Source organism: Mesoplodon bidens (genome assembly GCF_964165515.1).
Source record: "Mesoplodon bidens genome assembly, chromosome: 15".
In the NCBI taxonomy this organism is placed as follows: domain Eukaryota; kingdom Metazoa; phylum Chordata; class Mammalia; order Artiodactyla; family Ziphiidae; genus Mesoplodon; species Mesoplodon bidens.
Window position 1 is genome coordinate 84,481,072 of NC_138171.1, and position 13,521 is coordinate 84,494,592.

A 13,521-nucleotide genomic window follows, 5' to 3' on the forward strand; every position below is an offset into this window, starting at 1 on the left:
TTGCTATTAAACAGAGTGAGACCACAGGGCATGGGGGGGGCGCCCACGGGGGTCAAGCGTCTCCTATTTTCTCAATAAGGAAGGTTCAGCCCAAACAGAAGATGCAGAAAATTCCCAGGGTTCCTGGGCAGTGACTGCGTTCAAAATAAAACAAACAACCCTGGTCAGAAAAGAGGAGAGAGGGCACTGGATAAGGCCGGGCTTTGAAAGGCAATGAGGAAAGCAAGTTCAGAGTTTGCCTGAGCAAACGGACGTGAGAATTTACAGGCAAATTGAGTTCATCTGGTTCTATATGGCAGATTATAGGACTTTCCTGAAAAGCCCAAGAGAAAAGTGTACTTATGTGTCACTTTCCAAATTTATCCTCTGAGATAGCATGGCTGTGTCTGCAAAACCTAACAAAACCCTTTTAATTCCTTTCATCCACTCTCGGAACCTATCGAATATTTATGGACCGTAAAGGAAATAGCCTGTTCTCAAGGAAACTGCAGGCTTCAAGGGAAGCAGCAGGGTGCAGGGCAGGAGGCCTGAAGCGGGACTGGAGGAAAAAGACAGCAAACATGTCCCCACAACAGGCCATTAGCCCTGAGGCTGCTAAGGGGACCCACCTGACTTTGGGGACATCGACCAGGTGATGGAGGAGGTGACCTGCCGGCTTGCACGTCCAACTGCCCAAGACCACACAGCCACTGACAGCCCAGACCAGAGTCCCAGTGGCTGGGATACCACACACACACACACACACACACACACACACACGTGTGCAGACGGACACGCACGGCTACCCACTGCGTGTCCCAAATTCTCCTACGTTCAGTCCTAACCCCAAGCAGGGGTTGAAGATTGGGTTCTGCCCTGGGCGGTGGGGTGAAGGGAAGTAGGGCTGGCAGGGGAGGAGAAGTGGTGCCCAGAGGAGGCGTGGCCTTACAGACCGGATCAGCAACCCCACCTGGCGCTTATGGCTGTGTGTCCTCACACAGGTTGCTCAACCTCTCTGAGTCTGTTCCCACATCAGGGACAGCAATGCCTCCCACTCGTGACAGCTGAACGAGGAAACATACCTAGTGCCAGCAAGTGTGTTGCACATAGTAGGTGCTCCGTAAGTGGAGGCTGGTGTCAACGGGGTGTCACCGGTTGGTCCCTTCAGTCCATGCTCAGTCCAAGGTCTTGCTGGGGTGGTCGGGGCAGTGGCCCTGCGAAAGGCAGGGCGGGTCCTGGGTCTCGCAGCCGGGCTGGGCTGCAGGGGTCTCTGCGTTCAGGGTGGGGCAGCCAACGCCCCCTGCCCAGGCTGTGTCTGGGGAGCTCCTGACGGCGGCCCTGCAGCGGTGCCCGCCTGCCAGCTGGGTTGACTCAGCTTCAAGGCCACGCAACCCCCTGGCCCCGGGACGGCTCTCCCCGTTCCCATCCTCTCTGTGCTCCTGGGGCAGATGGGGCTGGTCATCAGACCAGCCCTGAAGCAGGTGGACGGAGACACCCACACCCAAATTCCTCACAATGAGGCCGAATTCTCATGGACCTCTGGGATAGAAACTATCCAATTATCATGTCAAAAATGGCGTCACCATCTCCCCCAGGAGCCTGGTGGCTTTTACAGATTTAGGAACATTTCCTCCACCCCCACCAAGCCCTCCCTCTATGTGTGGGACCCCAGAACCTGGGAACTCATCCCGCCTGCTGGAGATGGGAGGGAGGGGGCTGATCGCACTCTGATCATGGGTAAAAGGAGCAGGAACTAACCTACGCTAACCAGAACTGAGCTGTGGAAAAGAAAATGAACCAGGAAAGACTCCCCACACCCCTCAAGCAATGGGACTTGGAACGAAGCAAAGTTTCTCCCCTCAACGGGTGAGGCTCCGGCTTCGCCGCCTTCCCAGGCCACCTGCTGTGCCCGCCTTGCTGGCACTGCGACAGGTTGCACCTCAAGAGCTGTTAGGATGGAATGGAGCTTCCCAGGATGCATCTGCTCATGGAACCCAAGATGTAAATGACCACCGAGCTGGCAAGAAGCCAGGATGCAGGGCTGGCGTCAGGCTCCGTGTGACCAAGCTGTCTCCTGGGGGCCTCTCATCAGCAGCCAGAGGCAGCACAGGGCTGGCTGGGAGGGGGAGCCTGGACCTCGGCCACGCTGGAGCCTCACCCTGGGAGAGGTCACCCTGGCTGCGGGTCCCCAGGGGGTGGGTAAGCTGGGCTGGGGGCGGACAGCAGAGGCTCTGCATCCTGTAAGGGGCTCAGGGAAGCCCAAGTGGGTGGGGAGTGGGGAGGGTGCCTCAACTAAGGCTCTGGCCTCCTTCTCCAGACACCACACCCCACTTTCCCAGGGTGCCCGGCCCCCCAGAACAGCAGCAGGGGAGCAGCAGTGATGGAGCCCCAGAGGGAGGTCCCCTGCAGGGGACACTTCACATAGCATTTCCTGGGGGTTTGCACAGGGCAGAGGGTGAGCCGTCTGCCTCCAGTCTGAGGTCACAACAGCCAGCCACGGTGACAGTTGGAGGTGTCCTCCTTCATCTGAGGGTCTGGGACCCACGCACCACGTTGCATTTTTAAGTGGCAACAGATCAGGTCCTCTCTTGGGAAGGGAAGGACTGGAGATAGATCACGGTGATGTGAGGGCCGCCACAAGCTTCCACGTGGCCCCTGCCAGCTGCAGGGACAAGGGCGGGGGCGGGGCAACAGCCAGCCCCGCCGGGGAGGGGAGAGCCACCTTCAGGAGGAGCACAGTGATGCCCAGGCGCTAAGGAGAACAAAGCCGGGTTTCCTCCTGCACGTTGGAAAGCCGGGCACCTCCCGTACCTCCCACTGTGAGTTCTCCCAAATGGGCACCCCGCCCAGTGCGTCACCCCAGGCAGCCCCCGAGATGGGCCACCCCGTGTCCCGCAGCCTGGGGGCCGAGAGGAGGAGGAATGTGGCGAGGCAGCCTCCCCCTGCGGTTCTCGCGGTTCTCGCTTCTCGTGTTGGGATCTGCGCCGCGGAGGTTGTAAGGGCGAGCGGCTGGGAGATAGCGTCAGGCTCGGCCTCACCGAGGGGCTGGGGGTCCACGGGGTGCCGGGGGCGGTGGCTTCTGTTGCAGCCGCTGCCCAGAGGAAAAACCTTACCCTGAATTCCAAGGAAGAGCCCTTAACTGTAGCCTAACTGTGAACCAGAAGATTTTCATAGTTTCAAATATATTCACACTTTTTATTTGGAAAAGAGCACAGCAACCGCAGAACTAGAGAACTCTGCACACTGCCCTCGCAGGTGGACGAAGCAGGCCGAGGGGGGAACTGCGAGGCTGCGGGACCCCTAAACACACGGGGGCGCAGCCGAGCCCCAAACCCGCAGGATAAGGACACACGTTTCTCCTCCTGTGACGCTGCCCGGGCCTGGGGGAAGGGAAGGGACGCAGAAGCAGGTTCCCTCGCAAAGCACAGGTGGCGGGGACCTGCCCACAGCAGCATCCCCCCTTCTGCTTCCTACACTGGCTGTTCCCCCGCCCCCCGAGAGGTCACAGCCTCCAGATCCCCGCGCCCTCGCCGAACCCAGCTGGTGACAACGCCCACCTGTCCTGGCACCGCCTCCCGGGAGGCCACGCGATGAGCGAGAACAAGCTGGGAGAGACGGTGACCAGCATCACCCGGGGCTGCGCATCGGCGGAAGCGCGGCTGTTTGAAAGCCGCCCGGTTGTTATTCCCCGTTGCTGCAGGGACAGCGGTGATGACGCGGGCAGGGGACCTGCCAAGGGCTTCTGGTTTAAAACTCACTTGATTTTACTGAAGGGCTTGTTCTAGAGCTCTGTCTCTGAAAAGCTGGTTTGAACAGAGCATCCCAAGGGCACCATCTCAAAAGACGGTGGTTGGAGTTTGTAACACCCTCTGCTTAGGACGCACTTCGCCTTGTTAGGCCCGGTGCTCTATCCCCCACAGGCCCAGCTCCCGGCCCTGTGCAGATGGCAGCGTGACCCGCCCCCCCCCGACCAGCCCGTGCCCGCGGGGATGAGGCGCTAACTCCATCGGGAAGGTGGACAGTAGGGGCAACGGGGCCTCCTCCAGGGAGGAAAAGGGTGCCCTTCTCCTCACGCGCCCCCCCCGCCCCGTCATCCACCTTCACGTTCCCTTGAGGAGAACACCTGGCTGTTCTAAAGGAACTCGGGTACCTCTTTGTGTTAAGCCTCTAAAAAAAATAATTTAATAAGTGGGAAGAAAATCACAAATGCTCTCCCTTCGACAGGAACCAAAATCAGCACATCAGGAAACCAGGAAAGACTCATGGAGTCTCGTAAGAAGAAGGCTGCCCCAGGTGTCTCCTCCAAGAGGACGGCGGCCACGAGGGGGCCAGCCTCCAAGATCTCAGGCACGGACGCAACTCCAGCAGGTACGAGCGGCTGGCCTGTCAACCTCCCCGGCTGGTGTCACTGATGCCTTATTCAGTAGCGGACACAACACAGACATTTCTTGGTTTTGATAGAAAAGGAATGGATTCTCCAACCCGGAGGGAGATTTGACAGAGCAATTCCGTGACAGAAGGATCTGCTCCAGGGACTTCCCTGGTGGTCCAGTGGTCAGGACTCGGTGCTTCCACTGCCAGGGCCCGGGTTCAATCCCTGGTCGGGGAACTAAGATCCTGCAAGCCACACAGCATGGCCACAATTAAAAAAAAAAAAAAAAAAAAAAAAAAAAGGATGTGCTCCTAAAGGAAGCCACCAAACCAGCCCTTTTAATCAGAACACAGACGTGAGCAGAGCGGGTTCATCTTGTCTCCGCCCCCTCACTCACAGGCTGATTTCCACCAACAAAGTCACACTGCCTCAGGGACACCAGGAGCACATACCTGCTTAATCCCACCATCCTGTGAGACTCGGGTTGTTTTTTTCTCATCTTTCAGATAAGGCCAAGAATTCCAGTAGAAAGAAGCGTATCACCTATTTCACAAGGGACAAAAATCAGTTCTGGATGAATAGCCTTATGAGATTTCAGTTGGGCTGCAGGATTCTGCTATTTTGCTATAATATTCTAAGTAGAGTGACAGTGCATTTAAATATGGTATAAATGAGCCGTATGGCCTGTGAGTAGGCAATGAATCGATGAAAACAAACAACACAGGTTTTTTTTGAAAGCCAAGAATGACAGCCAAGTCATTCTTGCCTTTTTTAAAAAAATATTTATTTGTTTATTTATTTATTTGGTTGCACTGGGTCTTAGTTGCGGCATGCAAACTCCTAGTTATGGCATGCTTGTGGGATCAAAAGTTCCCTGAGCAGGGATTGAACCCGGTCCCCCTGCATTGGGAACGTGGGGTCTTAACCACTGTGCCACCAGGGGAGTCCCAGGTTTTAATTTCTTAATGCAGTTATAAAATGCTACCAGCATTAATGGGCCTTCTGGTCCAATGCGGTATGGAATGTTACCAGTAAGCACAACCATGGCTTAGACACGTACAATCACACACATACAAACACAACCCCCCCCCCATACATACTGGCAGTGCATACAACAGGCTCACTGATCAAGGAAACGTCAGAAGGAATAATTAAATTACATCTCAGTCAAGAAGGAAAATACAGGGCTCAGGAATCAAAACAGTCTCTTTAAACTCTGAGCTTCAAAAAGATTTAATTCTCCCAAATTAGAGACTTTTCTGGTCAGATACCTTAGGGAAGGCTAAGGGCTGGTCATGCCTCAAAATCCATTTTTTTGTGTGCTTCACAAAATCCACAGAATAAAAAGGTACAACACGGGTCAAGGATTTTGACCTGGGTAAGAACTAAAATATACAGCAGTGGAATCTGTCTGCTTGGCTATTAGCGATCATTACGTATTTTCAGTAAGAAAGAAGTTACTCACGAAGAGAATCCTGTGTAAAGCGTCCCCCCAAACCGAAGGCCGATGGCTTGCGTGCACTTTGTTTTCACATTTCTGACACCCACACCCAAGCCCAAGTTTTCAGCCCACCCACCTTGAGTTTAAGAATGATTAAGTACACTTGTAAAGTAACGTATTTGGATTTTCAGCTGTGCTACCTATGGTTCCACATGTACATTTAAAACCAGAGATCCCGTCATTCCCTGCATGCGACAGAGGACCTACAGAGATTTTTTGGGGGGCGGGGGACAGACACCACCCCCGAGCATGGCTCACGGGCAGCCCTGCACCAGTGCATCACTGGAACAGCAGCTGCCGGCAGGCAACAGGCCGGGAAGATGACCCCATTGCTGGCCGTCCTGTGCTCCTTTGCTAAGCGGGGACCTGGGCACTTCTCGTCTCTCCAGCACGGGGTCACTGTTGGCCGTGGGGGAGGCGAGATCCTCTCTCTTCTCCCCAAACAAACCCGTGAACAGGCAGAGCTCGGTCGCCCACTCCTGGGCTGGGAGCCCCGACAGAGGGCAGGGCTGGAGGCTCCAGGAGACACCAGGAAGGCAGGAGTTCATGTCCCGTCTTGGCCGGAAGGGAGTTCGTGCTGGGACGAGAGCGCAGGCCCCAGGCTCTGGTGGCAAACTGTACCCACATGGGTGGTGTTAGCGTCTGAGACTCGGCAAGTCTCCAGACCAATGCCCACGTCCACCCACTGCTCTGGGCGTCCAGGGGACGAAAGGGAACCACACAGAACCTGGTGTGTGAAAGTGGTTTATACCAATTCCCACCGGCTTTGCGCTCAGGAACCAGAGCTGAAGGAAAACGATGCGTTCAGTTCCGTAAGACGGGTTTCTGTTTCAATGCTGGCTGGGCGCCCACTTCGAGTTACACTTCACGAGAGCTGTGGGCAGGGACGGCTCCCGCTGTCCAGTCCAGAGCCCGAGGCTCCAGGGCCACCGCCAGCAGTGGTAGAATCGGGGGCTGAATTCAGTCCTTAACTCCAGGTTCAAGCTGATGCTCGGCCCCATCATTTAGAAAGTACAAAAGATCTGGTCCCGATCCACGCAAGTCCATTAAGTTTTCCGGCAGTGACAAGTAATCTTAAGTTTGGTAAACTATGACTTAAAAAATTAACACTGGTGTGTAGTTTGGGGGTTCAGCCAACCAGGACACGTGCTCTGCTGGGTCCGGCTGAGTCCCCCGCCTCGTCCTGGCACAGTCCTGCTGTTGACCACTCAGCGGCCTCTGCCCCTGCTGTCTGAGCCTCCTGCAGGGGCCCTCAGGCTGGTGACGGTGGGACTCGGACCCACGTGGAGCAGAGGAAGGGATGCTCGGGCAACGGAACCGGCAAGGGAGGTGCAGGGGCGCCCACCCCTCCAAAGGCTGGTCCGCAAACGCCCACCCATCCTTTCGGTTCTTCTCAACCAAGAATCCTCGGACCCCCTCTCGGCGGCGCGCAGGTTACAGTGACCCGGGCGAGCAAAGGGCTCTCACGTCCGAGAAGACGGCGCCTGGGCCGGCCGGGCCCCACGGCGGGGGGAACTGACGCTGACCCCGTCTGCTGGGATGACTGACCCCAAAGAATGACAAAACCATGTGCCTTTCACAAGAGAAACCCGGCGAAGCAGATCTGATTCCCCCAAACACCCCAAGCGTGGAGTCGACCAGCAGGGCTGGGACCAGTTGACAGGGAGGCTGCTCTCTTCCTGGGCATCACAGCAGCCACGGATGCCCTGACACCAAGGAGACAGACCCCGAGCCTGCTTCAAGAGACAGAGAGGGAGGGAGCTCCAGGCATGGCCGGGTGGACGGGGCCGCCGGGCCCCCCTGTCCTCGCTCAGGGCTCAGCAGGGGCCCGGGTACCAGACCCATCGCCGGGGCTTCCTGTTTAGTCAGGGATCCAGGACAGATGCACGGAGGCTTTGGGGGAAAGCTGACTATGTTCCCACCTTCTCCTCTAACGGAGCACTTCACATCACTGCCACAACGAGCGTTTCTGCAGATTTCTGCTGCGGTCACATGTGCCCCGGGCACCCCTTGCATCGGGCCAACCACTGGACAAGCAGCCTGAGGCTCAGGGACTGACCCTGGAGCTGGGCACTGGAAGGGGGCAGTCAGTTTGACAACTGCTTCCCCGACACAAGCCACTTGACCGCCACAACCCAGGTACACACACAACCCGGAACAGACACCCCAGACCCTTCCTCTGTTCAAAGAAGAGGGAAGGCAGACACTGTCGCTTTTCCGCTTCCATCCTTAACCGTCACCGTCCCCGAGAAGCCAGAACCAACTTGCATGCCGCCAACTCCTCTTAAAATCCCTCAAAACATTAACTGCTACGTGTCTTGGTTTGGAATGCAGAGTTCGAGGTATTTGAGGTTGTTTAAATTCTATGAGAATGAGAAGGGAAGCCAGGCAAACGCTGAGCTTGTGACCACAATCTCTCATCACTTTTGCTGAACAATTTTGAAGACGAAAACAAACAGGCCCAGGTCACCCTGTAAGCAAGGTGTCTCCAGCCAGCTTCCTCTCTCCTCCTCCTGACTCAGGTAAGAAGGACCCCCCCAGACAGTGGAGCTCGAGCTAAGAGCACAACTCAGGTGCCTATCACATCTGAATTCTGTGCTTTATGGGCAAAGAAGCAGCCACAAACGTTCCTTGAAAAAACAAACACAAACACACACACACAGCTGTTCAACAGGAAGACCCCAGCAGAGCCCAGATGACGTGCCTGCGTGGCCTTCCCTCACTCTGCTGTCCCTTGGCGGTCTTTCAAGCTCACACGTTATCAGAGCAAAAGGGTTTCAAGGTCGGGAAGGACCTCTCTCTTCTAACACCCACGTGGAAAACAAGACCAGAAACAAAAGTCCACCGCGGAAGAAACCCCAGGAAAGTCCAATTTGGAAAGAATTTAATTAACAAAATAAAACGGGGAAAACGGTCCCGGAGGGGCTCTAGGGAGAGGGGACTCCCCTCCGGGTCGCCACCCGGCCCCGCGTGACCCGCTCCGCTCGCTGCTGCCTTCTCGGGGCCGCTCCCCAGTCTGTAGGACTGAGAACCCAAAGGCCTGCAGGTTGTCAGGAAGTGGCTCTAGCTCTCCCGGGCTGGATCGGCACATTAATACATGCAAAGCAAGGCGGTTTCAAGGGCTTCACCAAACAGTTAATTTTGGCAAAATGAGAAAACCAACAAAAAGCTGAAATTCATAAGCAGGATTAAAAGCCACTGAAGGTGAAACCAATGTATTTCTCGACAGCATGGAATGAGACTACAGCTACAATCTTTTTTTTGTCCTCTTGAAGTCTCTGCCATTCTCTCCCCCAACTCGGGTCAAAGTTCATAGCAGCATGACGCCAAGTCCTCTGTCGGCCAGTGTTCTCAGCCTCGGGGGTCCGAAGAGCTCACAGGTCACGATCAGTCTGTCCGGAGAATCATGGGAGGATGCTCGCTGTCCTCCTCCAGCCGCAGGGCGCGGGCCTCGTCCTCCAGGCCCGCGCCGCCCACCGCGCCCAGCTCGTCCGCGTAGGCTGCGGAGAGAGCGGGCGCCTCAGGCCGGGCCGCGGGCGGGAAGGGCCCGGGGCCACACCCGGGGTGGTACCTGGGCCAGTGGGGAGCTCAGAGCCCACGAGGCTTGGGATTCTCGCCTCTCCCCTGACCAGCAAGCTCTCTGCAGCCTCAGGCACCTCAAGAGGAAGTCGCTGACTTTCCGAGGCCCACGCAGGTCCGAAAGGTAACATGGTAACAGGGCCCTGGAGGACAGGCTGCAAACCACCCTTGGTGAGCGGGGGGACGCTGAGGACAGTGACAGGGACACTCAGCCTCCTCTAACTGTAAGAGGCCTTCATCGCTCATGGTAAAACAGTGAGCGAGGACATCGCAGCGTGAGGAACTACAGCACCATCCGGTGAGGTCCCGGAGAGTCTGGGGGAGACGGCTCACGGGGCGCCCCCGGCCTCCGCTGCGCGCGTCTGCCCGAGGGCCTCCCCACCCCCTCCTGCCCCCTCCCAGCAGGGCCTGCTTTGCTGGATGATTCCACAGCCAGGAGGGTAAAGGCTGAGGGGGTAGGGCTGCTTTCCAGCTGAGGGGCGGCAAGCGGGGGACCAGCCACGTGCACCCAAAACCACGAGCACTGCTGCTGCTTCAAGGGTGAAGAAAACGGGGCTTCCCTGGGGGGCGCAGTGGTTGAGAGTCCGCCTGCCGATGCAGGGGACACGGGTTCGTGCCCCGGTCCGGGAAGATCCCACATGCCGCGGAGCGGCTGGGCCTGTGAGCCATGGCCGCTGGGCCTGTGCTCCGCAACGGGAGAGACCACAGCAGTGAGAGGCCCGTGTACCGCAAAAAAAAAACAAAAACAACAAAGATGAAGAAAACGAACTCAGCCTCGAGAGGTCTTGAAAACCGCACTTGACAACAGCTGGCCTGTCTCAGCGCCCCTGTCCCCGCCCCGGCCCTGTCCCCGCGGCAAGAGGCAGGCGGGCAGCCCTGGTGAGAGCGAGAGCAGGAAGCACGGGACCCACAGGCCTGGCCTTCTCTGCCTCCCAGGCCCGTCCGCAGCCCTTACCCAGTGCCGTTGGGGACGAAGGCACGTGAGGACCCTTGGCCACAGCCGTGCTGTATGTCTGCGTCACCAGTGGGCAGTCGTGGGACGTGGAGTCTAGGATCTCGTTGGTCGTCTCCATGCTGCCGTCCAACCTGGAAGGGGAGAGAAAAAATGACAGCAGGGACAGTCGGGGGCACAAGGACAACACACCCCGTGGGCGGCTGGGACGGACCTGCGGCCACAGGGCAAAGGCCCTCACGGGAGGGACACGCACGCACTCGCCACACTGCGCCAACCGCGGGGCGATCCCTGCGAGTCTGTCCACAGGGATTTCTACACGCTGAGTGTGATGAAAAAAGCTGTACCTAGGAAGGCAATCTCATCGCATTTTTAAAGAAGAATACACTATGGAAAAAACAAAATCACCCCCACATTCACCCTGACTATAAGAGTATTACGGTAACACTGTTTAAGAGAAAAAGCAAAAACAGAAAGTCCAGCTGCACCACCTTCCAGTTGACTAATATTAATTCCTTCTTCTCAAAGAGAACAGCTGCATCTCAGTGAGACGGCAGCCTCTCAGAGAACGTGCCCTACGTTGTGGACAGCACCCTGGGGCCAGCCCTTTCGTGCGCAATGCTGAGCTGCATCCTTAGCGGATCCGGTTCCAAGGAAGAGGGCCCACAGGCCCCTCCACAGGGAGAACAGCGCGCACCGGCCGCTCCTGTCTCTGCCCGGATACTGAGCCGGAAAAGGACAGAGGCGTGAAGAGCGGGGTCTGGACCCCCATGGAATTCTGTCTGGCAGAGCGAAGCTCCCACACAGCACAGGCGGCTGCACTGGGACACGTCCCTTTGCGTCCCCAGCTTCTGGGGACATGAGCAAACCCCCAACGGGCGCCCAGCAGCAGCCTGACCACTTGGAGGAGGTGTGGCCGGGGGGCAGCCGACTCACTTGTGCTGTTTCATCAAGGTGCACTCGCCTCCCTCCTGGGGGTCCAGATTGTACATGTATAAGTACCCGTCCGAGGCTCCCACCAGCAGTCGGGGAATCTTCTGGATTCTAGTGAGAATAAAAAGCAACCGAATTCTAACACTGAAACTTTCACAAAGTTCTTATTAATCTAGCAGCTTTTAGCCTGGCCAGGGAAGAACCCCCCTGCCCAAAACGAGCAGAGTTAGTTTCATGAACTCGACATACTCTCCATGTGTAAGAGAATAAGGATCGCTTCTGCTGTGCTACCTGAGGCCGTAACAGCAAGGCCAAGGGCAACTTGGTGTGAATAAACACTGAGGCCCACAGGAGAACAGGTGGAGATAAAATCAGTTTCGTGGTTTCTGCGATTACTAACGTTAGGTATTTTCATAAACTTTTCAACGATGCAAAGTGGATACAAACGATGTAGAAGAACGTTTCTAAGGTCCATGGAATCGTGCAGATGTGTTCTCACTGAACTTTCAAGACTATCTTTTCTTGCATGGCTGTACTTGGACTATCACAGTGAGGCTCAGAGGGGCCCTGTGCGCCCTGCAGCTGACTCGGCTACACGGGGGCCTTGAACCTCGTGAGGCTGCTGGCGTTGGAGGACCCAAGGGTTAAATACCGGCACTCTCACGTGGTCTTGACCTAATGATGTTTTTCTAAACATTCTCAACAAGAACACAAAGAGGAAGATGTGAGGATCAGACACCGCAGAGACAGCACCAGGGTCCACGAACAGCACAGGCCCACCTTACGATTGCCCCCACTCCTGTGACTCTTGCCTAAATCCAAGGTCTAAGTTTGCAGGTTATCCTGGCGCCACACCGCCACAGTCCCCGGTGCCCCGCGACCTGGCTCCCAGCTGGATGCGCGGGGGATGGGGGTGGGCCCAGAGGCGGCGCCCACTCTACTCACGTGGCCAGCGCGCAGATGTTCTTATGGCCACAGAAAGGCAGGCGCACTGTGGCAAAGGCTCTGCCCTGGTTGAACATTTCTGTCACTTGGGAGGGCAAGTAGCTGGTGGACGCCATGAGCACCTTCCCGAAGTAGCCGGTCCAGGTGGTGGGCTCCTCCTGAGGCCTGGAAGGAGGAAACGCTGTCAGACACACAAGCCTGGGCCCTCCACTGAGAACGACCACGTCCCAGTCTCACCGAGGCAAGGATCAGCCCCCAAACTCAAGAGAAATTTCCCAGACTTCAGGGAGGAGGGGGCACAGGAAGCGATGATCTCTCGGGACCCTGGGGACATTACAGAGCCTATCCTCCGAGGGGCCCCGAGGCCCCTCCCTAGTGGCCACCTTAGATGATGGCAAACGATTAACTCCCTGCTCTGTAGCCTATGTGAGGACGCGAGGGCCAAATCCAGAATCCCCTGCCCCAACCTTTCTAACGGGAAGTCTCCAAAAACCTCAGCAGCACACACCCCAAATGCTACTTTCCCGTAGCGCATCTTTGCTGTTATTCATCTTGTATGTGTGCTTGTAAGTCATCCTAAACGTTCCTTAGGGTAAGACACACTATAAACAAACAATACTGATCCTCGTGGACGCTCATCGAGTGTAGAGAAAAGGTAAGGACCACGCCCTTTGCCGAGCACGCCCACTGCAGCAATACATAATTTAAACCAACCGCTTCACAAATGGAAACGGCCTCTGCGCAGCAGGGGGGCAAGCACCCCTCCCAGGGCAGCCCTCTCAGAAGGGCTGTGGGGAGAGGCGCTGAGGGGACCGCCCACCACGCACCCCATACCCCACCTGCCCCGCTGCTGAGCCCGGACATGGTGCTGCTCAATCCAGAGCCAGCAGGACAGCGCTCGCGTGTCCGCCCAGTCGGCGTACAAACCGCTCCGCGTTACCCGAACAAATGCACCTCTGCGACTCACTTTTCTTTCACAGTCTCGAGCTTGAAGATGTGCACAGTCTCCGTGTTGCTGGAGGTGGACAGGAACACGCCGTCCGTGCTGAAGGCCAGGGAGCAGATGCTCACACACCTGGGGCGAGGGGGACGCCCGAGTCACACTGTTTTCTGGGCACAGAGGGCGACCAGCAGCGGCCCCGGGGACTTCACGAGAGTCACAGCGGAGGAAGGGCCCCGAGACAGGCGCATGTGGGGCTACTGGTATCTTTCTTATTCCTTTCTAGTCACCCCCTCAAAACATGTGTTCAAGGAAGGAGA

The 13,521-nt window shown here is 56.8% G+C and overlaps 1 protein-coding gene across 2 annotated transcripts in view; it reads right to left on the bottom strand.

Moving 5' to 3' along the window:
- Positions 1-8,719: 8,719 nt before the first annotated feature.
- WIPI2 (WD repeat domain, phosphoinositide interacting 2) overlaps positions 8,720-13,521 on the bottom strand; it is a 31,666-nt gene continuing 26,864 nt past the window's right edge. For both annotated transcript variants that reach the window (XM_081256161.1, XM_081256162.1), the window contains 5 exons: positions 13,229-13,336; positions 12,262-12,426; positions 11,320-11,427; positions 10,387-10,517; positions 8,720-9,352 (listed from right to left, as the gene is read on the bottom strand). In XM_081256161.1, coding sequence (XP_081112287.1) covers positions 9,240-9,352; positions 10,387-10,517; positions 11,320-11,427; positions 12,262-12,426; positions 13,229-13,336 — 625 coding nt within the window. In that variant the 3' untranslated portion in view covers positions 8,720-9,239. The remainder of the gene's footprint in view (positions 9,353-10,386; positions 10,518-11,319; positions 11,428-12,261; positions 12,427-13,228; positions 13,337-13,521) is intronic.